The sequence below is a fragment of the Cricetulus griseus genome (genome assembly GCF_003668045.3).
Source record: "Cricetulus griseus strain 17A/GY chromosome 1 unlocalized genomic scaffold, alternate assembly CriGri-PICRH-1.0 chr1_1, whole genome shotgun sequence".
NCBI lineage: Eukaryota > Metazoa > Chordata > Mammalia > Rodentia > Cricetidae > Cricetulus > Cricetulus griseus.
Window position 1 is genome coordinate 103,762,503 of NW_023276807.1, and position 27,938 is coordinate 103,790,440.

Below are 27,938 nucleotides of genomic sequence, written 5' to 3' on the forward strand. Positions count from 1 at the left end.
AAATTCAAACATATGAGTCTATGGGGGCTGTTCTCATTCTAACTACTAATATATGTATATAAATATATATATATATATATATTTACATACATATACACACACATATACACATGTGTGTTCGTATATAATGTATGTACAATGTGGTATATAAAACGTGCATATATATACACATACATACACACATTTTTAAAAGGAGATTTATTACATCGGTTTACTAGCTGTAGTCTGGGTAGTCCAGCAATGACTTATCTCCTGATAAAAAGGCCAGTAATACAGTAGTTGTTCCGACTGGCTGTCTCATCAGTCCCAATCTGGTGCTGGAGTCCTGGAAAACTCCTAGAGAGCTGTGGGTCTTCAGTCAGTGTGGGCGTCTTGAAGGAATAAGTTCTAACACCAGTGAAGGAGTGCCTCAGCAACAGGATACATGAACTTGCTGGGGAGATTGAGGACAAGCATGCAAAAACAAAGCTTCCTTCTTCCATGTCCTTTTATGTGGGCTGCCACTAGAAGCTGTGGCCTAGATTTAAAGGTGGGTCTTCCCACTTTCAATGATCCAGTCAAGGAAGTCCCTCACAGATGTGCCCAGCTGCTTGGGTTTTAGCTGATTCCAGAAGTAGTCAGCAAATATTAGCCATCTCATTGGTCATTTCCTTTCTGCTTTGTGTCCTATCCCTCTTCCTTCTCTTGTTCCTCTTCACACACACTCCCTCCTCCCCCCACAAATCTATCAGGCTAACTGGCTTGTGACCTTCCAGGTAATTCCCCATTTGTGTCTCCTATCTCTGCTTAGGAGTGCTAGGATTACAGATGTGTACTACTGCATTTAACTTTTAATAAGGGTTTTGGGATCAAACTCAGGTCATTGGGCTTGCAAGGCAGATACTTTTATTCACTGAGCCATCTTCCTGTCTCTTTAAGCAATTTTCTTACCAGACCAAAGAATTTTGCGCTGAGGATGCTTGGGATAAAGCTTTATAATTTCTACCTTTCTTTGATCTCTTGGTTTTGGAAACTTGTGTAGAGTTAGGATCATTGTTGTTTCAAGACTCACTCAAGAAACTAGTGCTAATAATTTATTTGAGTCTCCCACATCTAGATTTACTTCTTTATTTGATAAGCTCTTTTAGAATGCTGTACAGTGTGAGTGCTGAGTGCTAGTAATGCAGATATGATGTGGTCCCTCCACCCCCAATTCTGGAGATATAATCTAAGGAGCACTGCCTGAGGAAGTACCAGCAGGACCTGAAGAAAGGCCACTGGTAAATAAGAAGGCTTCCTTCAAGACTCTCTGTGCCTCAAACTGGACAAAACAGCAGAGTCATGAATTTTCATTTCATTGTTAAGATTGGTATCCTCCTTAACTCATAGTTTGAGCTTGGCTGAGTAGGTCTAAGGTGGCAGGCTGCGAGAGGTGGATCATATTGTTTGTTGCTAACTTTGTCATGTGGGTTTATCTCATGAAGGAAGGGGAGGGAGAATGAACACAGAAAACTTTTCCAAAGAAGTAAAATAAATGTTCTATAGGCCTAGCTAAGTCATCAAACATGTAATTGGTGTGAAGCTTTCTTTTTTTTTTTTTTTTAATCTTTTTGTTTTGTTTTGTTTTTTGAGACAGGGTTTCTCTGTGTGGCTTTGGAGGCTATCCTGGCACTCACTCTGTAAACCAGGCTGGCCTCGAACTCACATAGATCCGCCTACCTCTGCCTCCTGAGTGCTGGGATTAAAGGTATGCCATCAACACCAGGCTTAATCTTTTTTTAATATGTGTCTGTTTGTGGTATTTGTGTAGGGGTATACATGTGTAGACAGATGTGTTCTAGATTGTGAAGGCCTGAGATTGATGTTGGAATCTTCCTTGATCATTTTTCTACTTTGTTCTTTGAGGCAAGGTCTCTCAGTCAAACTCAGACTTGTGTTGATAGCCAGCTAGCTCTGGGAATCCCATCTCCATTTTCCAAGGCTGGAATCACAGGTGAATGCCACTGTCACCTTGCAGGTTGGGGACCTTTGCTTGCATAACAAGTGTTTTAAACACTGACTCATCTTTTCAGGACTGATCCCCCGCCCCAAGGCTTTTTTTGGTAACTACTCCCTCCATGATTCTACTAAGTTATAAACATGTTGGAGCCCCACACAGTAATTCTTAATTGCAGAAAAGTTGGCATTTTGATGTGTTGCTTCTGTCAATACATGCCTCATAAACTTGTGACAGCTTGACAGGACCTTGAGAATCACCTAGTTTAGGAGCTCACCCCCACCCCCTATGTCATGGCAGTCTTTCAGTGCAGCTTGCTGTGTTGTGCAGCCATATACCACCAAAAGTACTTGTTTACCATGCTGTCTGAATTAGCTAAGTCCCATTAATTGTAATTGGGAAAGTTGTTCCAGAGCAAAGGGACTTGGTCAGTTCCACCTTTTGGCTCACTTCTTTTTAACTGTGGAGGTTCTACTTAATCTGAAGTCACTTAAAATCTCAGACCATTGATGTTTTGAAGCATGTCTGAGTTCAGTTTATTTAAAGGCTGGAACAAAATTTCCCTGTGCAAATCAAAGGATAGTTTGTTCCCTAAACTTCTTAAGGTGATTGATGTTCTCTAAGGATCCTGATGGCTATCTTAAAGGAGGCAAAATCTAAGCTGCTGCAGCAGAGGCTCTATCTAGTACAAGTGGCTTAGAGATCCACCTGCCTCTGCCTCTTGAGTGCTGGGATTAAAGGCGTGTGCCACCACCCACCACCTGGCTTTTTTTTTTTTTTTAAGAAGGCATTATATCTAGTTGTTTGTGGATGTAGACTAGTTAGCTGCTGAAGTCTGTATAGTATACTGACAATATTCAGCTAACTAGGCCAGTTTTGAGAACAGCAGCAACTTGGTACATGTTTTCAGTGTACAGTTCTGTGAAATTTGACTAACCCATAAATCCCTGTGGTCACCATGATCAGGATTTATAGATTTTACTCTATTATATTATTGATATAGAATAGGATCATATTTTGTGTTCCACTGAGTATCTCACTCATTGTAATCCATGTCTCCATAATCTTATTACTGAGAAAGAAAAGAGGTTACTAATTAACCTGTAATACGCCACTGGCTGTAATATGCATTCTTGTTTCAGTGACATTAAATGGGGAAAAATGTGAATTGAATGTGGATTGGTGAGATTATATTTAAAGTTAGATAACCAGTCCTGGCTCTTACTTCCTACCTGTGTGATCTTTGGCAAGTCAAGTAAAAGATCAACCTATGCAAATTTTGGTGGGTGATCAGCATTCTGCAGCATAACTTGTCAGGAAAAGTCCCTTTTAGGAAAGACATGAAAGAGACACACTCACTGGCCCCAGTACTGACAGATCTTTATTGGCATAGCATTCAGGCTCTGGATCTTTCTGTGCTGGTAACCCCTGTACAATCTTTATCTTTGACTTTACCTTTCATGGGGTCTATCCTACCTCTTTTCCTCCCTGCCTGACTGTTGGTACTTCATTTTTTCCTTCTCTATATAATGGGGAAAAATAATGCCTTTCTGATGCCACTGATTTTTTTTTTCTTTTTTTGTGCATGTAAGTGATGCATTGGGAAGCCCTTGGTAAAACTCAATCTGTTACCATCCCTCCCCATCCTCATTTTCCCAGCATGGGGTTAATGATTCACTAGTAGTAGCCAAGAAGTACTTAGGAATGAATGAAATATATAACACATGCTCATTTCTTTTCCTTTTGATTTTTAGAAAGAAGGAACTCTCAGCCACCAAGAAGGACCGTGTGAGTCATTGTCTAACAATATGTGAAAACATCGTGGCACAGTCTCTCAGGTAACTTTTTTAAAAAGATTTATTTATTTATGAGTGCTCTATTTGTATGCCTGCATGACAGAAGAGGGCAGCGGATCCCATTATAGATGGTTATGAGCTACCATGTGACTGCTGAGAATTGAACTCAGGACTTCTGGGAGAGCAGTCAGTGCTCTCTAGCCTCTTTCCTTCTCTCTCCCTCTCTTTCTCCCCCTCTTCCTTTCTCTCTGTCTCTGTCTCCGTCTCTCTCTTAAATGTCTCTCAGGTAGTTGTATTTGGAACTAACCAGGACACCTAGCTTTAGAATATAGCTTAAATATCAAAACCTACCTTAAATGAACTAGAAAGTAAATTCAATTTCAGGAAGGTATTGACAATGTATAAATGAAAGGCTTAATAATCTGTGAATCATTAAAGAAAAGACTATTATCTTAATAAGAAAATAGATAAAGATAAAGAAAACAAGTATTTCAAGAAAGAAATTTGACTGGGCTACTACTTGGACAAGAGGCAAAGGAAGTTCATGAGTTAGTGGCTAGCATGGGTATAACACATCGTAAAAGACCCTGAGACTGATATTGAGGTTCAAGCTTCAAGCTGAAGATCGGAAAAACAAAGCAGTCAGTCACTAGCTCTTACCTCTCAGACTGAAAGGGTTGATCCTGTCTCCAAGATCTTTCCTCCAAGCCTCAGACTGTTGCCTGTCTTCAAGGTGGCTGGAGACTAAATCTCAGAAGGCAGCCTAAGACACTGGGCTCTGTCTTTTATATACTTCTCTAGAGCTGGTATTAAAGGTGTGAGCTCTGAATCTTTTACCTGATTCACTCTCGTGTGCCCTGGGTGGCCTTGAACTCAACAGAGATCCATCCTGAGTCTTGAGATTAAACCAATGTGGCTGGCTTTGCATTGTGATACATTAGGCAATCTTTTTTTAAATCATAAATAATATGTTAGCACACCTGGGCTTTATAAAAGCATGACTTCTTCTCAAAATAAATAAATAAAATAAGAAAAATAAGAAAAAGAAAGGAAGGAAGGAATCTGGTTGGGTTTAGTATTTACTTTGTGTTTCCTATGTTAAAAGTTCATCTTCATTAGTTGTGGACTGAATGTTTTATCTTCCATCCCAGTCCATGTGTTGAAGACTTAATCCCCCACTCTATCGCTGAGACCAACTATGCATTTTAATAGGTGAATTTAGTGTTTACTGTGTCTTCTTGAGGTTAATGCCACATCACACAAATTTATTCCACTTTGTCTCATAAACTGCTCTTCAAGTACCAGTCACAGGCCTGTGGGAGGCCATTGAGTGACTAATATGAGATTTGTGTTACCCTCCTCTTTAGGTTCAGGAGTTTTTAGTTTGCTAGGGTGGCTTGCAGAACTCAAGAAAATACATATATTAGCCAAGTGGTGGTGGCGTACGCCTTTAATCTTAGCAATGGGGAAGCAGAGGCAGGCGGATCTCTGTGAATTCGAGGACAGCCTGGTCTACAGAGTGGGTGACAGTGTAGGCTCAAAAGCTACACAGAGAAACTCTTGTCTCAAAAAACCAAAAGTAAATAAATAAACAAATTAAATTTCTGGTTTTCTACAAGGAAGCCAGATTGTAGATATTTAGAGGGAAAGAAAGCATGACACCTCTCTGCTCTCCTCTCCCTGTCCTCCGCTTGGTGCCAGCATTGACTCCAATTGCTAGAATTGTGAGACATGTGTTGTGCTTTCAGCCATCTAGTCTCTGGGATTTTCCTATAGCAGCTGGAGCAGTGATGAAAACAAAATAGTACATTGTCACCTTACAAGTTGGCAAACAAAATCATTAGAATTTTTGTCAGAGGTCAGACACATGGGTCCATGATAGACACAGATAGAGATGCTGGCTTCAAACCAAAATCTGAGGGCAACAAAAATCAACCAGAAATGCAAAGTGTATGAAGTTACAATTTGTAACAAGAATAATTTGTCAACATTGGCCCAGAAATTAAACTAGGTTAGCACACAGAAACACTGAAACAGACTATTTTGTGCATTCAAGAAGCAACAGGTTGGGGGTATGGGAAGTAGAAATAAGACAGGAGAAAGACTGAGCTTGAACTAAAATAAGGCCACAGCCAACTTCTCATAGGAAATGCCTGCCAGAGTCCAGGGAAGTGCCATCTGTAAGGCATGCTCTCCCCAGTAAAAATCCCTGTCAAATGAAAAGGTAAAATAGATTTTCAGACATACTACAGGAATGTCTTCTGTCTAAAAAGCAATGAGTTTAAGACATTTTAAAGAAAGTGTTTCCGGCAGATAGGAAAATGATACAAGATAGAATTTGGGTTTACACAAAGGATTGAAGAGCAGTGGAAATAGCATCTATGCTGGCAAATGTGGTAACCATAAGAGACCTCCTTTTTCTTCTTTCTCTCTCTGAGACAAAACCTCACTAAATACTGATCTGGGACTAGTGGTGATCTTATCTCTGCCTCTTGAGTGCTGGGATTGCAGATGTAATCATGCATGTAGCAACCTATTCTGTGAAACTGTTCTTGGGGAGATGTGAATAAATGTTTACTTAACCCATAGGGAAGCATTAACAGATCAAAGTACTGATACCACTAAAATCCAACTTGGTGAATCAGTGAGTGTACAAGGGTTACAGTAAATTTTAGAGCATGGATGATTCAAAAACCCACCCTGTGCATGGGTGATAGCTCACTAAAGCTGGAACCCTGAAACTCTCTGTACAACATAGACTTCAACATCTCAGGAGTTTCCCTCCCCTCAGCAGTCCTTACTGCTTTATTTTTCAGGGTTTCTATTGCTATGATAATACACCGTGACCAAAAGCAGTTTGGGGAGGGAAAGATTTATTTCAGCGTATACTTCCAGATCATAGTCCATCACTGATGGAAGTCAGGGCAAGAACTGTTACAGAAGCCATGGAGGAGTGCTGCTTACAGACTTCCTTTCATGATTTGCTCTGCTTGCTTTCTTATAGTACCCAGGATCACCAGCCCAGGGGTGGCACCACCCACAACAAAATAGGTGCTTCAACATCAATCATGTGGGGGCCAAACTGGTGGAGGCATTTTCTCAATTGAAGTTCCCTCTTCCCAAATGATCCTAGCTGTGTCAAGCTGACATAAAACTAGACAGCACATTTAGGGACAGAGTAATTATGAATCTGATAAGTTTCAGGGACTTCCTGAGATGTGTGAGTTGCTTGCTTCCTGAGTCTTCTTTTTGTTGTTTGTTTGTTTGTTTGTTTGTTTCTGAGGCAGGATCTCTTTATGTAGTCCTGGTAGTTCTTCAATTTACTGTAGACCAGACTGGTCTTGAACTCACAGAGAGACCTCCTATTTCTGTCTCCTGAGTGCTGTGATTAAAGGCGCCACCATACCCAGCCACTTCCTGAGTCTTAATACGCCTTACTTCAGAGTTTCCTGATTCTTAAAGAGTTTGCTATACAACACAGTCCTTAATTTCTTAATTTTTTTTATTACATTGATTGATTTTGTGTGTGTTATGTGTGTGATTGTGCATGTGACACAGCATTTATGTGGAGGTCAGAGGGCAACTTTCAGGAGTTGGTTCTTTTCATGATATAAGTTATGAATATTGAAGTCAGGTCATTAGGTCTGCTGTCAAGTTACCTCCTGACTACATGCTGGTATTTTGGGTAGGTTTGTTAAATAATTAACCTTATCTGTTTCTTTTTACTTTGATGCTTCTAGAAGAAAACCTGAGTTCACTCTTGTAGCTGTCATTAGCCTTCTGTTTGAGCAATGCTAAGGCAGATGTCTGAGGGAAAGTTTCTAGCATCAGACTTCCCCTCCTTAGCTCCTAGTTTATGACTGTATTTCTTACCAATAAGGTCTACAGTATTGCTGAGTGCCATGTCTTATTTCTTGCTCTGTATGTGTTTAGCATTACTGATAACTTTTTCTTTCTCTTAGGTTTATGGAAGTCTTTCCACACCTTTTGAGACAGTCTCATTGTGTAGCTCTAACTGACTTAGAACTCACAGAGATTCCATTGCCTCTGCCTCCCTGGTGCCAGGATTAAAGGCCTGTGCTAGGATTTTCTGCTTAGTGGTGAAAAAGAATGAGACTATAGATCAGGGTTCTTTAGATTAAGATCCTGAGACAACAGTCTGCTTTTGATGTTTTAGTAATAGCCCACCCTGTTCCTTTGTCACTAGGATCACTTCCAGAATATGCCTTATGTTACAGGTTTGAGTTCCACTCACATGGTCCACCAGCCTCTCCTTCTGGCTGGGCTTAGTTTGTTGGCTCATTACATATCAAACAAGTACTCTCAATTAAACTTACAAAAATAGTTCACAAATAGTACCTAGATTCCAGTTTTTGTGATACTAGTATTCTGTTTCTTGCAATAGAAAAGTCTTGTGAGCCTGTGGAGTCTAGTGAAATGTGGTTGTACCTCGAAGCACATTGAAAGTGAGATTAAAAGGAAATAAAGGAGATAGATGTATTAGCTTACTGGTTTCAAGGCTTCAAGGATACTATCTAACAGTAAAAGCAACTACAAAGCATATGACTTCCTGGGATTTGAGTATACTAGATAATATCTTTTAAAGGTGTTTAAATGAAATCTTTTTTTTTTTTTATGAAATCTTAAAAGGAAAAGGGAATTAGTACCAATATGCTGCTCATTGCAGTCCACTTTCTGCAGATATCCTTAATTTTTATGTGATGTTCTTTCTTGCTCCAAAATTCCATTTAGATCCCTCATTGCACTTTGCCATCAGGTCTCCTAGCCCCCTCATACCTGTAACAATCTCTCTTTCTCTCTCCTTTTTACTTAGAAATTCTCCAGAATTTCAGAAACTCTTGGGCATTGCTATGGAGCTGTTTCTGCTGTGCAGTGATGATGCAGAATCAGATGTCAGGATGGTAGCTGATGAGTGCCTCAACAAAGTCATCAAAGTAAGAGCCCTGTGGATGTGTGTGCCTGTAATTGTTTTGGGTTAAGAGAACAAATTTTCAATGAGCCTTCTCCTGTTTTGAGTGAAGCATCTTCAGAATATCTACATATATCTTCCATTTTGGGCATGTGGCTTGGAGGGCCTAGGGTATTTGCCCATGAGCAGCTAAATGTGTTCTATCAGCAGGAACTATTTCTTTTGCAGCTTATAGTGCATAGATCAATTCTAAAGGGCAGCTGTGTAGCCATTGGTTGCCTATTTCTTCTTCTTCTTCTTCTTCTTCTTCTTCTTCTTCTTCTTCTTCTTCTTCTTCTTCTTCTTCTTCTTCTTCTTCTTCCTTTATGTTGGTTGCCTATTTCTTAAGAGGAAAGTCTCTGTGGATTCCCACTTTTTTTTGGGCATTGCTTGGAGAACCCCAAAGCACTGGGAAAGCAAAGGTAGGCAAGTGAAGCCTTTCTTCTCTATTCTCTGACCTTCCTAACAGAAGTAAGACAATACTACTTGTTGGTAAAGATGTAGCTTCTCAAGTTAGGTTACTTGGAAATAGCAGGACTTGAATGGGGAGAAAGGAGAAGAACCCAGGCATGATAGTGAAGCCAGGAAGTTCTAGCTACTCAATGGCAGTACCAGAAGAGGTGAGGAGAGGCTAGGTACCTATCTCACTATGCCATTGCTTCTTACTACTTAGTGCAGATCACTGCAGTCTGTTTCTTTGTTCTGTTTTCCACTGTGATGCAAGATGAAAATCTTCCTTCCCTGCCCTCATTATTTTTTATTTTTCCTTTCTTTTTTTTTTTTTTTTTTTTTTTGAGATGTGGTCTCACTAGGTAGCCTGGGCTAGCCAGGAACTCATGTAAATCATGTTGGCCTTGAGTTCCTACAGATCTACCAGCTTCTTCACTCTGAATACTTGTATTAAATGTTTACACCACCATGCCTGGTTTCTGTTCCCGTTCTTAACGTTTTACAAAATCAGTTTGGTTTTTATCATTCTCACGTATTCCTCTTAGGAGTCTAATGCCTGTTCTTATTGCCTCTTTCCACATTGCCCTTGAGTTTATGAATGGGGCTTTTGAACTAGTATATCACTAGTTCAAAGTATCACTTGTATCTCAAGTTGACTACCATGAAGGTAGGCTCTATGACATAGTTCTCAACACTGCTTCGTAAACTGTTTCTAAAAGATGGCTAAGGAGAATGTGTATCTCATTGTCCTGTGCAAGGATCTTTTCTTTAGGCTTTCACACACCCACTCCCTTTCCCCTCCTGGCTGAGTCTCAGTCCTGAAATTTATAGACATCATCTCTTCCCTCTCCTTGAAGGCTGTTTTCCTCATAATCCTAGTTTGGGTGAACTAGAAACTCACCTAACAATGGTTATTTTCCTCCCTGTTAGTGTGTTAAAGCAGAACAGTCCTTTCAGTTTCTTCCCTATGTCTTTCTTTTTAAAGCACCATATTTTATACTGGCCATGCAGTTACCCTCCTTTCTTTGATGAGTTTAGCCTTCCTCAGGGATGACTTGTCTGCTGTGGTTTCAGATGGCCTGCTGCAGTCCTTTTCTCTATTCCTCAGGCCCAAGCAGGGTGATTCCTGCCAGCCTGTAACTAAACAAATGAACAACTTGGTGGGAGTGTACTTTATTTCTGTGAACCTAAGTGTTTGTCTTTATGGAATTTGTATTTATGGTTTATATGTGAGCATGTTGATGTGTTTGTATGGTGAGACACATTCCTGTTAGTAATGGAATTCTCACTTTTGCCCAATGGCAAGGCAAAAGCATGACATGTCAGTTCGTTGTTGCTTTCCGCTTTCTGTTAATGAATCTGTGGATCCCCTTTCCTAAGGAATTCTTTCCATATGACCAGGCCATAGTCTCTTAGTTAGCCTACTCTGTGGTCAAAGCTGACTTCTCTGGTGCTCAGGTTTCTAGCTATCTCTGTTGAGGTTGAAGAATGGTTGGGGTGGGGCAGCCTTTGGGAGATTGCTATTCACTTCCCAGCATCTGCACATAGTGCCCACCTTAGTTTGCTTGCTTTGTTTCTCTGTTTGCCCCTCCTTTCCCTTCCCTCTCTCCCTTCTCCTCCATCCCTCCCCTTCTTCTCCCTCCCTCCCTCCCTCCCTTCCCTTCCCTTCCCTTCCCTTCCCTTCCCTTCCCTTCTCCTCCCTCCTCCTCCCTCCCTCCCTCCCTCCCTCCCTTACCTTCCCCTCCCTCCCTTCCCTCCCTTTCTTTCCTTCCTTCCCTTCCTCCCTCCCTTCCTTGGGTTTCTCTGTGTAGCCTTGGCTGTCCTGGAACCCACTCTGTAGACCAGGCTGGCCTCAAACTTAGAGATCCATTTGCCTCTGTCTATCCAGTGCTGGAATTAAAGGTGTGCACCACCACCACCTAGCCTTAGTTTGCTTTCTATTGGTGTGATAAAACACCATGACTAAAAGCAGCTTGGAGATGAAAGGGTTTCTTTTATTTTATAGCTCATAGTACAGTATGAAGGAAAGCTATCACAGGAACTGAAGCAGGGGCCATGGAGGAATGGTGCTTACTGGGTTCCTCCTCATACAAATCAGCATCACCTGCCCAGAAGTAGCTTTGCCTGCTATGGGTAGGGCCAATTCCACATTGATTATTAATCAAGAAAATGCCCTTCAGATTTGCCTCCAGGCAACCTGATGGAGGCATTTTTCTCAGTTTTTCCTACTGGAGCATTCTTGCTTGTGTCAAATTCATAAAATCTCAGCCAGTGTGTGTCTCATCTCCCATGTTGGCCTAATGGCTGGATTGGTTTCAAATATTTTACACACTTGGTACATTGGTGACCCTCACATTGGTCCCATGTGTCCTATTTCAGTTCTTTCTTCTCCAATCCTAGACACCCTTGTTTTCATTAATCAGGATCAGGTTGGACTTTCTTTGATATTTCTTGATCTTTTGTCTTCAGAGGCAAAAAGCTTGAGAGAGATAATACAGTTGCCTTGATTGACAAGTAGGCATTAAGAAGGGCAAAGAGAACGAGGTGACTCTAAATTGCCCAGATCCTAGTTATTTCAGCTGTAGGCAGCATTCCCTTTCAAACCTGTTGTCATCATCCATCTTCTTCCTTCTTCATCCCTCCTTCCTCTTTCTTCATCCTTCCTCCTTCTCCTTCTGGTCATCCTGGAATGCATTCTCTATACCAGGTTGGTCTTAGACTCAGAGATCCACCTGCCTCTGCCTCCTGAGCACTGGGATTAAAGGCGTCTACCACCACTGCCTGGCTCAAACCTGTCTTCTGCGGTGGCTTTTTACGGAAGTTGCTGCTGGTCATGATGGCTTGGTGAATGCTTTAGGTCAGAGACCACTGCTCTAGGTTGTAGCTTCATGTTCTAGTTCTTTAGCTGCCTATCTCTACTTCCTTTGTTTCTTTGTGGTTTCTAGTCTCAGATGGTGCAGGTTCCAGCTTTTCACAGCATAGCCTTGAGCATAAGTCAGGACAGTCTCTCATGCTTTCCTTTCTGCTTACTGCTGCTTTCGTGTTTCTGCCTCTTCAACTGCTACAGTCTGCAGGGTAAGTCAGTAGGGTGGACCAGGATCCTGTTAGGTATGTTCACTGTGGCAGGGGAAAGGCAGGGTGAAGTGGGAGAATAGGATGGCTTCAGGCCAGGGGCAAGGAATGGGTAGGAATGCAGAAATGGTCACCTGGTAGTCAGTCCCGGACTTTTGTCTTCATGTAAGAATTGCTAGTGTGTTTTATAAAGTCCAGTCTCTAGCCCAGAAAATGCTCAGGTATTACTTTTCTTTTGTGTTGAAAATACGTTCAAGTCTGACATCCAGGTAGTGTGTTCCTGCCCTCAAGTGATTTATAGTCTTGGCTGGTAAAGTGAATATAACCCTTGGTATAAAGTGCATGTCAGCAAGGAGGAGGTAATTTTTACCCAGGGAGGTAGAGGTGGTGTCCTGAAGCAGGAAAGAACTTCCCACTGTACTCCTGCCCAGAGGTTTGGCCTGGAGGGCAGGGTAGAGGTCCTTATACTGTGGAGAATGGGGTGCCTTGAGGGTCAGTTCAAGACACATCTTGGTAGAAAATGAAGGCTCCTTGCAGACCAGTGGCTTTGTGTGGAAGCCAGTCTTGATAGGAAGTGCAAAGAGGGACCCCAGCTGAGGGGAGGGCATGAGCTAGGATGTTGCCAAGCTGTGAGGTATGTGGTTGAGCTGTGGGGTTGAGCTGGGAGCTGACTCCCAGCCATGTGTGGAGTCAGGCTGGGGATTGTGGGAGAGGAAGCTATGGCGAGCTGTATTATCACACCATAAGGGCCCCAGGGAAGAGCCGTGTTTTGTGCTTAGGAGATTTGAGCTTTGGTTTTCTCTACCACAGAATGAGGTAGGTTTTGGTTCACAAAACATTTATGTAGCTAAAACAGGCTTTGATGTATTTTTTAATTTTATTTGAAAAGTTGTCTTCTAATGTGTTTGTCAGCTTGATTTGCATCTTTTGTTCAAACTTGGTCTGCAAGCAGCAGAATCAGGATTTAAAATTTGCTGGTGGGGCCAGGAAAATGCTTTATTTCTTGAGAGAGATTACTGTTTTTGCAGAAGGTCTGATTCAGTTCCCAGCATCCATGAGGTGGCTCACAACCACTTGTAACCCAAGTTTCAGGGTATTCTGTGCCGCCTTCTGATCTCTGCATGCTACTGTACACATACATACACTCAGGCACACATAAAATGAATTTTTAAAAAAGTTGGTGGAATGTTACACTCCTGAATCAGTTTTCCAGAGTGTGCCTCTGCTCTAACTTTCAAGCTCATGAGCCCAGTGGATGATCCCTGTGTCCTAGTTTCATTTCTACTGCTGTGATAAAATATCCTGACCAAAACAAACAAGCAAACAAAAACAAAAAACTGAAGGGAGGAAGGATATGACTTAGAACTTCACAGTCCATCATTACAGTGAACTCAAAGCAGTTGGTCAGAGCCACAGTCAAGGTGGAGAGACAATAAATGTATGTGTGCCTAATACTCAGCTAACTTTCTCTACTTTCAATCAGTTCACAGTCCAAACTCAGGGTCCAAATGGTGCTACTCATTTTCAGCCTGGACCATCCCAGATCAGTTAGGGCAATCAAGACAGTCCCTCACAAATATGCCCATAGGACAACCTGCTCTAGAAAGATCTATTGAGACTGTTTCCAGGTAATTCTAGGTTGTCAATTCTATGATTGACAGTTAGAGCTAACCCTCTCTTCTTGGTCTCTAGATATCAGGTGCTGCATGTGACTGAAAAGAAGAGCTGGGTCACTTTCTCTGTACCATTTTAGTATGCCATTTTAGAAGAAAAAGTTCTAGGGACAAGAGTAGGGGGCCCTTCTTTAATGTGGACTTTGTGCCATTAGCCTTGATTGTGGCTTGAAGTTGGAGACCTAGATCTTATTTCTGATTTAGTTTAGAAGTGAGCAGGGAAGGTCAAGAAATGAGCTGGGAGGACTTTTAGACTTCCTAGCTGACACTGACACCCAGGGTGGGTCAAAGAGTGGGGCCTGTGAGTATCCTTACCATTTTGGAGGTTCAGAACTTCAAAAAAGATGATTCTGTGTCATGTTCCCTGCTAGACAAAGGGGCTCAAGATTCTAGGAGTACAGCCCCCATACCCTTCTTTCTTAGAGGTCACCTGAGTTGTCCAAGTGAACTAGTGAAGACTGAATGTTTACTATGAGAGTTTAGGGTTAATCTTAATTTGATGTTACATATTATTTGATTATTATAAATGTTAAATTATTTTCCCTTTTGTTTTTATCCTAGTAAAGACCTGAATTTAGAATGTTCTATAATTTCTATATACATTTTCTTTTTTCTTAACAAATAGCTTTGTTATTTAGTTGCTGTTATGTTACTTTCCTTAAAAATTGAAATTTTGGTTGCTATTTAGCTTTATTTAGAACTGTGGATAGAATGTATCTTCTATAACAAATTTCTTTTTATCTATTTATAGGCTTTGATGGATTCTAATCTTCCAAGGCTACAGCTAGAACTCTATAAGGAGATTAAAAAGGTGGGCCTTTGCTCTGTATTATTGGAAAGATCATACTGTTTTCACTGTTAAGTACAGTATGAGATTTTTATCTTGCAAGTTATTAAGTAAAACTGTTAGAAGGAAATGCCATTTGGTAAAGTGGACTTCAGTTTTCTTTAAAAATGTATTCGTTTTTATTAGATGAAATGGAAATTTAAAGCATCAGCTCAATTTTTTGTAAAGATTTGTTATTTTATTTTTTGAGTATACCTTTGCACCATGTATGTGCAGTGTCCATTGAGGTCCTCTGTAGGAATGGTATGTGCTCTTAACCCCTGAGCTATTCTTCAGCCCCTAGCAACTTTCTATTTTAAATAAACTATGTTTTTCTAAATAAAGCCTGCTGAACCTCAAAAATCTTTGAAGTAGTTACCAGCTATTTTACACAATTAGTTGGACCTTTCTCTGAAAATTAACAGTGAAAAAAATATGTTTAATAACTCACCAAAAGAGGATGTAAGCAGCTCCAATACAATAAACCTATCTTAGAAAGTGCTTGTGACTTTTAGATGTAACACATCACTTGTAAACCCCACCCAGAATGGTGCTCCTCGAAGTTTGCGTGCAGCCCTGTGGAGGTTTGCTGAGCTGGCTCACCTGGTTCGACCTCAAAAATGCAGGTATGTTGTATCCCTATATTATTTTTAAGATTTGTTTGGTAGATGGCTAGTCCTGCTGGTCTTTTAAGCCCCAGTGCAGTTGTTTACTCTTGAGAGATCATTCTTGTCCTCTAAGTTGTCTATTTACTGTTCCTTTCTTATATTTCTTTCCTAACACCCATCTCTAGCAGAAATATTTGCATATACTCCATTAATGTGCTTCTTTCTTGGCCCAACATTCCCCAAGAGACTTTTGGGATGTTCCCCTCAGAATAACATGATCTCATCATCCTAGTCTATGTTGGATTCTCAACCTGAATATGGTGTACACACAATGTTTTGGTTAAAGATACTTGCCAAATGATTGAAAATTGAATCTGATCTCAGCAGCAGCAAGTATAGCAATTATTGAAAAATAAGCATTTGTGTATGTCTTAGGTTTCTATTGCTGTGACGAGACACCATGATGGCAGCAAATCTTATAAAGGAAAACACTTAATTGGTGTGGTTTATAGTTCAGAGATTCAGTCCACTTACATCATGGTGGGACATGGTGCTGGAGAAGGAGCTGAGAATTATACATATTGATTGGAAGTCAACAGGAAGTGAACTGAGACACTGGGCATGGCTTGAACATATGTGAGACCTCTAAGCCCACCCCCACAGTGAAACACTTCCTCTAACAAGGCCACATCTACTTCAATAATAGTGCCATTCTCTGTGAGCTTATGGGGGCCAATTACATTCAAACTACCAGAGTGTAGCACATGGTTGGAGAAACGAATGTTGAACAACGCATAAAATTTTAACTTGTTGATACCCCTTAACCCCCATGGTGCTAGGTATTGAATCCAGGACCTCAAGCATGCTAGGCAATTGTTCTACCACCCAGTCTCTTATTCAGCCCACCCATTTGGCTTATTGGCTTGAGTAACAAAACAGGACTTCCTTTTCTCCTCACCTGGAAAAATGTACTGCCCATGTCCCAAAGTCCCTAGGCTCTATCCACGAGAAACTGGTAGAGTGTTCTAAATCTTCATATTTATAAGGAACAATGATGGGTTCATTTGAGGTTTAGTTTCAGTAAGAATTTTACTGGCCACATATAGATTTCTTTTTATAGAACCTTTCTTTTTACTGTGCTTACGTATGTATTTTTGTGTTGGCTTTGGTGCTGAGAATAGGTCTCAGACATACTTAAGTATGCACTTTACCACCAAGCCTCATTTCCAGCTCAAGTGGTCTTACTTTGAAAATTGTAATATTTTTGAGCAATACATCCCAGATTTACAACATAGCAAAGGGCTGTTCAAAAGTGTGACTGTCCTGTCATTCTCTTCCTTAAACCCTCTTAATTATTCCCTAGTGCTGTCAGATAGTCTAGATGTCTCGCTCAAGGCAAGGGACAATCTAGCCTCTGCTAACCCTCTGCTAGCTCATTACCTCAGACATATTATATTGACTCATGGTCTGATTTTAGCTCTCCAAACAAATCTGTTTTCTTTTCCTCATAATGGCTTCACATCTCAGAAAAATTGTCCCCTCCTTAATTCACGCTTTCTAGGCTTTTTTTGTCCAGTATATTTCAAGATGTCACAGATGACTGCCTCATAAAGATGGCTGTACTATCTGTAAGCCTGCCTGCTACATAAGACAGCCTTATAGCAGGCACCCCAATGTCAGCCATGTCTCTTTTCTCAGTCCTCCTACTATATACATCATTTTCTCTCTAAGACTGGGTTGTTGTTTGAAGGCCTCATTTAATTTGAACACCCTCCCCCCCCAGAGATTGAGCAGCTTTCCTGGGGAGCATAAAAGAAACTTGTATTGATTTCTAATCAAAAGGAGCTGGCTTATCAAAGAAAAGTCCCATCAAGTCCAGCTTGACAAATTGATGGGTTTATTTGGTTGTGTGCAAGAGCATAGACAACTCATAGGCAGCTATACCATTGATGTCTCACCTCCAGTTTGCCCTTTCCATACCTTAGTACCTGTAAGGTTATGTATATGTGTGTCACAAAGGTAATTAGAATCTTGAGGGTCTTATGACCTTTTTTCTCTTCTCTAAAAGGGAATGGTAACAGCTCCAAAGACCTAGGTAACTACTCTATAGTTCTCTTTATTTTACTGTCATGCCTGTTGCTCCAAGTTCTCCCTGTAAGTCACCACAGCTGTTTTGCTTCATAATGATGGTCATATTAAGTGTGGAGGAAACAGCTATCCCACAGTAGGGTTTTTGTTTTTTTCTTTTTGTTTTGTTTTGTTTTCGTTTTTTGAGACAGGGTTTCACTGTGCACAGCTCTGGCTGTCCTGGAACTTGCTCTGTAGACCAGGCTGGCCTCAAACTCCTGCCTCCTGAGTGCTGGAATTAAAGGTGTGTGCCACCACCACTCAGCCCATAGTAGTTTTTAAACACTACTTTTTCAGTAAAATGATGTCCATATTTTGTTTTTAAAATGTTATTGTTTAAGGGTGTGTGCCACTTCCTGTAATGTAGAGAGGTCAGAGGTGTCATTCCTGGTTGTTGATCCTCAGGAGCTGTCCAGCTTGTTTTTTGAGATTGTCTTTGACTGTTCTGGGATCTGCTAATGAGGCTAAGCTGGCCAACAATTAACCTCAGGGATTTACTTGTTTCTGCCTCCCAAGTGCAGGGAGCTCACTATGTCTGGCTTTTTTATGGATGCTGGGGATCAAATTCATCTCCTGTGCTTGCTGCATAAGCTCTCTCCTTGGTTCCCTCCAGTTTCTGTTTTTAAAGTAGTATTTTCTTTAATCTGTTGTTTTCTACTTAAAATATATTTTAACAATTATAATTTGCTGCAAATAATATTTAAACCCAACCTTTTAAATTACATTCTATTTGTGTGTCTCTGTATGTGTTCCATCCCATATGGATGAGGTTAGTGGACAACCTACAGGAGTCGATTCTCTTCTTTTTCTGTGTGGATCCCAGGGATCAAACTTGGGTCTTTAGACTTGTCGGCAGGTGCCTTTACCCACTAAGCCATCTTGCTTGCCCCTAAACCTAACTTCTTAATGTCCTTCCTAACTTATAGGAGAGATGAAGGACAGTTGAACTTTATCAGCATTTATGCCTCCCGTGCTTGTAGTTGAGCATTGTAGTCTCTATTGAGGGCCAGTCTACCTATAAAACTGGATTTTCCATTACAGGGAACCATGAGCATATGTTTTTTAAGAATGATGAATATTCGTCTTGCACATTCAGGCCTTACCTGGTGAACCTACTTCCATGCCTGACCCGAACAAGCAAGAGACCTGAAGAATCAGTTCAGGAGACCTTGGCTGCAGCTGTTCCCAAAATTATGGCTTCTTTTGGAAATTTTGCCAATGACAATGAAATTAAGGTATGGTTGCTGCCTCTAGGAATGAGTCTTGAGGGGCTGAGGGTCTCTGGTGGGACAGTCATTGGGGTTGCTTCTGGTGTCATGTTGGCTTCATTTAGAGGCATCTCAAGAGTTTCCTTTTACTTCTCCTTTCCTGTCAAGGAGTAGAGTCAAGGGAGATAGTTGATAGATGCAAATTCAAAGGCATTTTCCCAGAGTGAATGGGTTTTGGTGCACTGGATTGACCACTTAGGCTAGCTGAAGAAAGGACTACATAGGAATGAGTGAAGAAGAGCTGGTCAGCCTTGTGGGAATGGATGATGTAAAGCCACCAGGACTTTTCTTTTGCTTCTAGTGCCCAGAAAGCAAGATTTTGTTGCACAGAAGGGTTAGAGCCAAGTTCATCTCTTCTGTAGTTGAAAAATAAATGTAAAACTTAAAAATCCAAATCCAGCAAAATAAGGATTATTGAGCTTACCTCTGACACAGGACCAGGACAAGTAGGAAAGGATGGTACTCTGTTTCTAGGTCCCAGCAATGACCAGAGATCTCTTACATGTCAAAGGTTCATGAAGGAGATAGTAACTACTCCATTAAAAAAGAAAGGGAATTGTCACCTTACTCAGATAGCATCTATATCATAGGAAGATCCAGAACTAGCCACTATGTGTATCTGTCCCTGGACTCTGACAGCAATTATCAGAGAAGACTCCTGAGAGTATTCCACAGTGCTCATTCCTGCAACCTTTCAGGAGCTTTGACCACTCAAGGAGGGAAGAATGACCGTGACAGCAGTAGTATGCCAAACTGATAAGACACATCATCTCCCTTCCTCATTCCAAACTCCATGAAATCATCTTTTTAAACATCACATGGGCATTAACAGGAAATCACAGTAGCTCAGAGAAAAAAACATGTGTGGTTAAATAACAGCTCTGAAGGGGACAAATGCAGGAGAGTCACTTTTAGCTTACTAGCATCTAGCCTAGCCAAGAAAGAGCAAGCCCCAGATTCAGGAAGAGACTCAGCCTCAAAAAGAATAGGCAGAGAGTGATAGAGAGGGACACCTAGGACCTTCTCCTGGTCTCCATGGGCACACATAGGCTCATGCAACCACATACACATGCACATACACTTACACACAAATAACTAATCTTACCTTTAAAAAATTTTAAAAGATAGAAGCTGGAGAGGTGGCTCAGGGGTTAAGAACACTGGCTGTTCTTTGAAAGGACCCAGGTTCTGTTTGCAGCACCCAGATGGTGGCTCACAATTATCTATAACTTTAGTTCTAGGGTATCCAACACCTTTTCTAGCTTCTGAGAACACTAAGTACAGAGACAAAACACACATACACATAAAATAAATAATTTTAAAATAAACCATTTTCCAAAGAGATAAAAACGATGCCAAGAATCTTACAACTCATGGAGTTTGGCTATTTCTGTCCTCTCAAACATGAGTGCTATTTCTCTTACCCATTAGATAGTTTTTTGGTTCTATTTTCTCTGACAGTTACCACCCTGAAGTTCTCCATCCCTGCTCAATGTGGCCAGTGATTCCTGGGTTTGTCAGTTCTGTCATCCTGGAGACTCCTTTGCTGCTCTCCTCTTCCTGGCTTCTGTCTTTCTGTCTAGGTTTGCTCCCATTGTGGTGGAACCTGTACACTAGTGTTGTCCTCCAAAGGGTGAGCAGGAAGCAGTTGGGATTTGGTATTCCTAAAAATGCCTTTGGTATGCAGACCCCTTTTTCCTCAGGAGAATGAAATCCTTGTTTTGTCACACAGAACTGGAGGATCCTGTTCACACCAAGAAGCAGGATCCTGGGGAACTGGATGCGTGGTGGGAGGAGGGACTCCTTCAAGTAGGCAGTAGTAGCACAAACAATGTGTCTGGAGAGTTGGGGATGAAAGGGCTGGGGTGGGGTGGGTGGGTGGGGGACCTTGGGTCTGTACCAAAAGGTGGAGTCCCCATAGATTGGAGTTGGAGTAGGCAGGGTGCCACAGGGTTGGGGTTAAGCCAGAAGAGATGGTAATAGAAGACAGGAAGGAGAGAGAAAGTTTCCTATTTGAGTCTCAGCTCTCCCTGTATGGCCACTGGGTGTCTCAGGTAGAAAGTGTTTCTGTGTATAGAGGCTGACACAAAGGAATGGGGATGGGCTAGAAGCGAGGGCTAAGAAAGTCCATAGGAAAAGGAGTAAATCTGTGTTCCCCCTTTCATAATTCCTATGTGTGTTTTTGTTACTATTAGCACATCCATTGGTTTGGATATTGCTTCTGTTTCTTGTGTGCTATATTGGCAGCATCAAACCATACAAGGTATAGAGGCAATTGCAACCACTAATATATCACTAGTGGCCATGAAACTGAAAATGGCAGGGCTATTATGGAATGTGCTTTGAAGTTAACAGTTATTTAGGCTAAGTGTGGAAGTAGTAAGTGAATAAGATAAGGGAGGGAATGAAAAACAATGAAAACAAATGAAAAACAAACAAGAGAAACAGAGTTAAATAAATGAAGGAAGAAAGAGGAAGAACCAAGAAAAATGGTATGGACTTATTTTGGAGGTTACCAAGAACATCTTATCTCTGATTTCTTAGAAGGTTGTGCATGGTACACTGTCTTGTCTATGAGTTACAGCCTTCCATTCACAGAGGTGCCAGTCTTGGGTGGACACTTTAGTATAGCAGTTGCAGGTGATTCTTAGGGCAGACTTTTACTGTAGTGTCTAATGCTTTTTCCTTATTATTCCCAAGGGTTTTTGTTTGTTTGTTTTGTTTTCTTTTTAACTTTATTTTATGTAGTATTATTACACCTTTGTCCTTGAATACTGTGAGTAAACCTATAAATACTGAAACTGCCACTCACAATTAGCAATTTCCTGATGCAGATTTTTAAACGTTGGTTGATCTGTGTGTGTGCGTGTGCTTTTGAGTGTACACTTATTCCTGTGGATGCATGCAATTTGGTTCTCTCCTACCATGTGGGTTCTGGGGATTGAGCTTAGGCCACAACCTTGGCTACAAGTGCTTTTACCATTTGAGCATCTCACAGCATTCCCAGTGCAATTTATAAGGAAGTAAATAGATTGTATTGATAAACACTGACTACCTCAAATTTGGGATATTTCCTTTCATCTATGAAAAATGTGCCAATTTGTCACAGTTTGTCCTACAAGATTTGGAGTTCTGTGAAATGTGTCATAAGCTCTACAGGAGCTTTGGCTTTCATCTTGGGTTTTGCCTTTACAGGTTCTGTTGAAAGCTTTCATAGCAAATCTGAAGTCAAGTTCTCCCACTGTCCGACGGACAGCAGCTGGCTCAGCAGTGAGCATCTGCCAGCATTCCCGGAGGACACAATACTTCTACAATTGGCTCCTAAATGTGCTCCTAGGTAAGAGAGAGAGGATCAAGTGACCTAGTCTCAGCATGTGCTCAATCTTTTAAAGTAAACTAACCCTTGGCATCTTAACTAGGCCATTCATAGCTGCTGACTGCTAAATGTGAATTTTGTAGGGGATGCTGCAAGCCCATACATGGTCTTGGTGTCTTTTCAGCTATAGCTGTGCCCTAGGACATCACCTTGCTGGCCTGGCCTTCTGTTTAAGAGGCCTGAGGCTATGTTTTAGCCCTCTGTGGGTACTCTAGGGAAACCAACATTTTCCCTTTCATTTTTGGCTGCTGTCAAAATAAAAGTCTATGCTAGCAAATCCTGCTGGAGTGACCATGTGACATTTGATACAACCATTTGACTCTGAAATACGGTTCTATTTTCTGTGAGGGTCTTGTCAAGCAAAGAGCATGTTTTATGCTGCCAAGCTGTTCCTTGATCTGGGTATACACATAGCCTGTGTTTCATAGTCTTGCTTATGCCACCTTTCCCTTTAACTGCCAGACTTACAATAGGGTACTCTTGTAGGTCTCCCTTTTTACTAGTGGGAACTGTGGTTCTTTGAACAGTGGATTGTATCAGGCTTTTTCCTTGGGCCACCAACCAGTTTCCAAAATCATGATGTGGAGACTTATTATTTTGAATGCTCAACCTTAGCTTAGCTCTTTTCTGGCTAGCTCTTTATTTGTTTATTTTTATTTATTTTTATGTGCATTGGTTTTTCTCCCATGAGTGTCAGGTCCCTTGGAACTGGAGTTACAGACAGTTGTGAGCTGCCATGTGGGTACTGGGAATTGAACTGGGTCCTCTGGAAGAACACTTGGTGCTCTTAACCACTGAGCCATCTCTCCAGCCCCTGGCTAGCTCTTTAAATTTTAACCTGTTTATTTATCTACCTTTTGCCTTGGGGCTTATTACCTTTCTTATGTATATCTTACTTTCACTGCTTCTCAAATCTGCTGGCTAGTGTCTGCCTGGCTTCTTGCTCTGGCATGTCCCTCATTCTCTCCTTCTCTCTCATTCTTCCTGATCTTGAGCCTAGATTTCTCCTGCTATTTATTCTATCTGCCCAGCAACCCCTCCTATCCCTTCTCTGCCTAGTTATTGGCTGTTCAGCTCTGTAATAGGCCAATCAGGTGCCTTAGGCAGGAAGGTGAAAACATGTAACACATTTTACATAATTAAATGCACATCCTTACATCATTAAACAAATGCAGCATAAACAAAAGTAACACAGTTTTACACAGTTAAAGTAATATTCTGCAGCATAAACAAATGTAAAACATCTTTGCCTAGTTAAAATAATATTCTCCAACAGTGGGCTGGCTGTTAAGCTCCTTTGGCTGCCTTTGCAGGTCTGCTGGTTCCTGTAGAGGAAGAACATTCCACTCTCCTGATCCTTGGTGTGCTACTCACATTGAGGTGTCTAGTGCCCTTGCTCCAGCAGCAGGTCAAGGACACAAGTCTAAAAGGCAGCTTTGGGGTGACACGGAAAGAAATGGAAGTCTCTCCTTCTACAGAGCAGCTTGTCCAGGTAAGAGTGACCTAACCTTGCACTTACATGAGGGCCACCCACAAGTCAAATAATGTGTACATGCTGCAGACTACAAGATTGACCTGTAGTCTGTGGCCTCTGTTTGTCAGCCTGGTCCTGGGTAAAATGGAAGTACTATGTCACTGTTGCCTTGTCTCAAAAAGTAGTAGAGTGGGGCCAGACAAGTACAAGTTCACTGCATGCCTGGCCTTAGAGGAAATCCAAGATATTCATAGCTACACGATGAGACCAGGTCTCAAAAAAACCAAAATGGGGAGTGAAGAGCAAGAATAACGCTAGATGTGACTGTGGCTCACAGTTTGCCAGTCAGGATTTGGGTGTGCAGGTTGCATCTGAAGAGCTAAAGTCAAAGTTTAAAGGCAACTTCCTCGGAAGCTTTGCTCTTTGGTTTTTCTTCTTCTACACTGACTTTCAAAAAACGAAATGTATGGGTGTTTTTTTGGTTTGTTTGTGTTTATATCAACTAATGATAGGGTTGGCAAACTTTGATTTAAATAGTGATTTTGTAAGTATGATTGAAATTGCTCAGGATATATTTATACTGTTAACTTATGTGTTATTTGAAATTACAATTTAGACCTGTGGGCTCTTTTCCCCTCGTTACTTTAAAGAGAAAACTGACAAACTCACTTCTGTAGTGTGGTGTTACTGAAACACCAAGAAAATCTGACTGACATCCTTAAAATTTCTGGCTATTTTCTCCCTGGCATTCAGAACCATGTTTTTGATGGTTGGATGTCCCCACATGCTTCCTCAGCAGTGTTTATTGGTTTTATTCTCTTTCCTACTCATCAGTTTTGGAAAATGGAGATCCTGAGTTAGCATACTGCTGTGCTAGAGGAAGTGCTCTATGTATTTCCAAGGAGTTAATAGAAATGATAAATCATGGGAATTCAGAAAATATAGTGGACAATAACAACCCTATATGTGATAAAGAGGTCTTTGGAGGGAAAAATTAAGGCATAGCTTTGCCAACAAAAGCCAATGAAAACAAAGTGAAATCTGGAGTGCATTTGAAACATGAATGAAGACCTATATTTCTACTCGTAGGTTTATGAACTGACTTTGCATCACACGCAGCACCAAGACCACAATGTGGTGACAGGGGCACTGGAGCTCTTGCAGCAGCTCTTCCGTACTCCTCCCCCTGAACTGCTACAAGCACTGACCACACCAGGTGGTCTTGGGCAGCTCACTGTGGTTCAAGAGGAGGCCAGGGGCCGAGGCCGCAGCGGGAGCATTGTGGAACTTTTAGGTGCGTTCTCAGTAAGGTCTTCTAACCACCGGTGCAGTAATGCTTTTTTCCTTCTTTTGCTTTATGCTTTAGCCATCCTGCCCCAAACTTACAATGTAGGCATCTTCTTCTGCACATAAATCTACGGTTTAGAAAGCTAGATGAGAGAATTAAAGCCTAGTCTCCTGACTCCCTGGCTTGTCACCTGAATTTTAGGTACAGTGATGTAGAAATATTAGGCAGAGTATTTCCAGGACTCTCATGTTTGATTGTCAGAGATGAATCTTTAGGTATAGATTTGTATGTCTTTTGGAGGGGGGAGGGATTTAGCATTGTTTTTCTCCTTGGGTCCTGCCCCTTCCATTCCCAGTCCTTGCAGACACCTCCCTAGCTTGCTCTCTGTTCTTGATGTTCAAAGAGTTTGGGCTCTAGAGTAGGAAGTAGCAGCCTGTCTGACATGAACTATCCTTGGATGGTGGGACAGACAGGTATCTGTGTGTGCCGGCCTCCAGAAGTGACTTGGCATTTAGCAGGCTTTGATAAATTCTGCTGACCCTGGCTTGCCATGTCCTCCACAGTATGCACATTGAGGAGCCAGGCTTAACTGTAGCTACAAACCAGAGACCTTCTGCATGGGAAATCTGATTGGCCTTGTGAGTTTAAATGTTTGCCTGGACTATGAGCAGAAAATATTTTTTTCTGTTGTTCTTGGCACTGAAGAATTATTTTTGTGGAAAGCATGTTGTATGTATGACCAGTGAACAGAAATACACATCTCTAGTAACTGTCTCCAATGAAAGCTTATATCTGACTGCTGATTGACCAAATAATGTAAGAACTTAGAGTTTTAAATTGTTTAAAATGCAATTTACACGAGCTCTTTTGACATTTTAGTGGTATCTTTGAAATCTGTATTTATACTTGAGTGTAATTTCACATTTAAAGTGTGACCTATGGTGTTTAAGCATGTCTTAGGTAAATGTCAATATACCCACTGTTTTAGGATTTGAGTCAAGCTTTTTGAAGACTTTTAAAAAATTTCTTACAGATTTTAGCAGCTTGTTATCTCACTTTCTTTTTATCTCTTTCTGTGATTTACAGCTGGAGGGGGTTCCTCATGCAGCCCTGTTCTCTCAAGAAAGCAAAAAGGTGATTATTTCTGACTCTTGCTTTTTTGTTGTTGTTGTTTTTGTTTTTCGAGACAGGGTTTCTCTGTGTATTTTTGGAGCCTATCCTGGCACTTGCTCTGGAGACCAGGCTGGCCTCGAACTCACAGAGGTCCTGCTGGGATTAAAGGCGTGCGCCACCAATGCCCGACTTTGCGTCTTGTTTTGAATCTAACTACAGTTCCTATGTTTGCATAACACATTAGACTCTGCTAATATTTCCTCCCAGGAGAGAGAGAGAGAGAGAGTGTGTGTGTGTGTGTGTGAGAGAGAGAGAGAGAGAGAGAGAGAGAGAGAGAGAGAGAGAGAGAGAGAGAGAGAGAAAGAGAGAGAGAGTGTTGTGTGTGTGTGTGTGTGTGTGTGTGTGTGTGTGTGTGAATACTGCTGGAATCTGAAGCGTTCTGTAATTTAAAAATTGTTTATATCAGACTTGTTTATCATAATTTCTAATGTTTGAGGTCAAAGGTCAGCAAACTTTCTGCAATGAACCAGAGAGTAAATATTTTAACTTTGTGAGCCTTAGGATTTTGCGGTTATTTCCCTGCCTTGTGGCCCTCACAGAACAATGATATAATGAGTGAGCTGCTGGGTCAGGGTGTTTTCCTTTGAAATCTTAAAGACGCAGGTAGGCTCAGTGCTACTTTAGAGAATGTAAATACCACTGTATTTATAAAGGTAATTTCTCCTTGTAATGAACCTTATTATTAGGTACATTAAATAGTTTGTTTGGTTCATCATTTTATTCATGCTTGTTTATCAATTTTCAGCCATATTTAACTTTTTGCATATACATATACACACACACACACACACACACACACACACACACACACACAAGGTTTCTCTGTGTAACAGCCCTAGCTGTCTCTAGTGTGATTATTCTCCTGTTTCTTCATGTGGGCATTTAGTGCTATGAACTTTCCTCTTAGCACTGCTTTCAGAGTATCCCATAGGTTTGGATATGTTGTGTTCGCATTCTCATTGAATTTTAGGAAATCTTTAATTTCTTTTTTTATTTCTTCCTGGACCCATGAATTGTGCAATTGGGTGTTATTTAATTTCCATGAGTTTGTAGGTTTTCTGTAGTTCTTGTTGTTGTTGAATTCTAATTTTAAAGCATGGTGATCTGATAAGACACAGAGGGTTATTTCAATTTTTTTGTACTTGTTGAGGTTTGCTATGTTGCCAAGTATGTGGTCGATTTTAGAGAAGGTTCCATGTGGCGCTGAGAAGAAGGTAAATTGTTTTGTATTTGGGTGGAATGTTCTATAGATATCTGTTAAGTCCAATTGTGCCATAACTTCTATTAGTTCTTTTGTTTCTTTGTTAAGTTTCTGTCTGATGTTCCTGTCCAGTGGTGAGAGTGGGGTGTTGAAATCTCCCACTATAAGTGTGTGCAGTTTTATGTGTGATTTGAGTTTTAGTAAAGTTTCTTTTACAAACGTGGATGCCTTTGTATTTGGGGCATAAATGTTCAGAATTGAGACTTCATCCTGATGGTTTTCTCCTGTGATGAGGAGGAAATGACCGTCTTCATCTCTTTTGACTGATTTTAGTTTAAAGTCCAATTTGTTGGATATTAGGATTGCTACCCCTGCTTGTTTCTTGGGTCCATTTGATTGGAAGATCTTTTCCCCAACCGTTAATTCTTAGGTACTGTCTGTCTTTGAGGTTGAAGTGAGTTTCTTGTATGCAGCAGAAGGAAGGATTCTGTCTTCTTATCCATTCTGCTAATCTGTGTCTTTTTATAGGGGAGTTAAGACCATTAATGTTGATAGATATTAATGACCATTGATTATTGTTCATTCTTGTTTGTTTTTGATTTGGTGATGGTGGCAAGATTATGTGTGGGATTCTATCCCTTTTTTCTTTTGACTGTTGGTAA

The 27,938-nt window shown here is 41.0% G+C and overlaps 1 protein-coding gene across 2 annotated transcripts in view; it reads left to right on the forward strand.

Annotated features, from left to right (window-relative positions):
• Htt (huntingtin) overlaps positions 1-27,938 on the forward strand; it is a 143,534-nt gene that overhangs the window by 14,322 nt on the left and 101,274 nt on the right. Inside the window, exons 2-10 of one of the 2 annotated variants that reach the window (XM_027387134.2) lie at positions 3,730-3,813; positions 8,606-8,726; positions 14,687-14,746; positions 15,308-15,387; positions 18,593-18,731; positions 21,960-22,101; positions 23,454-23,632; positions 24,704-24,908; positions 25,989-26,036. In XM_027387134.2, coding sequence (XP_027242935.1) covers positions 3,730-3,813; positions 8,606-8,726; positions 14,687-14,746; positions 15,308-15,387; positions 18,593-18,731; positions 21,960-22,101; positions 23,454-23,632; positions 24,704-24,908; positions 25,989-26,036 — 1,058 coding nt within the window. Of the gene's footprint in view, positions 1-3,729; positions 3,814-8,605; positions 8,727-14,686; positions 14,747-15,307; positions 15,388-18,592; positions 18,732-21,959; positions 22,102-23,453; positions 23,633-24,703; positions 24,909-25,988; positions 26,037-27,938 lie in introns of those variants that run through there. The other variant, XM_027387135.2, reaches the window with a different exon arrangement.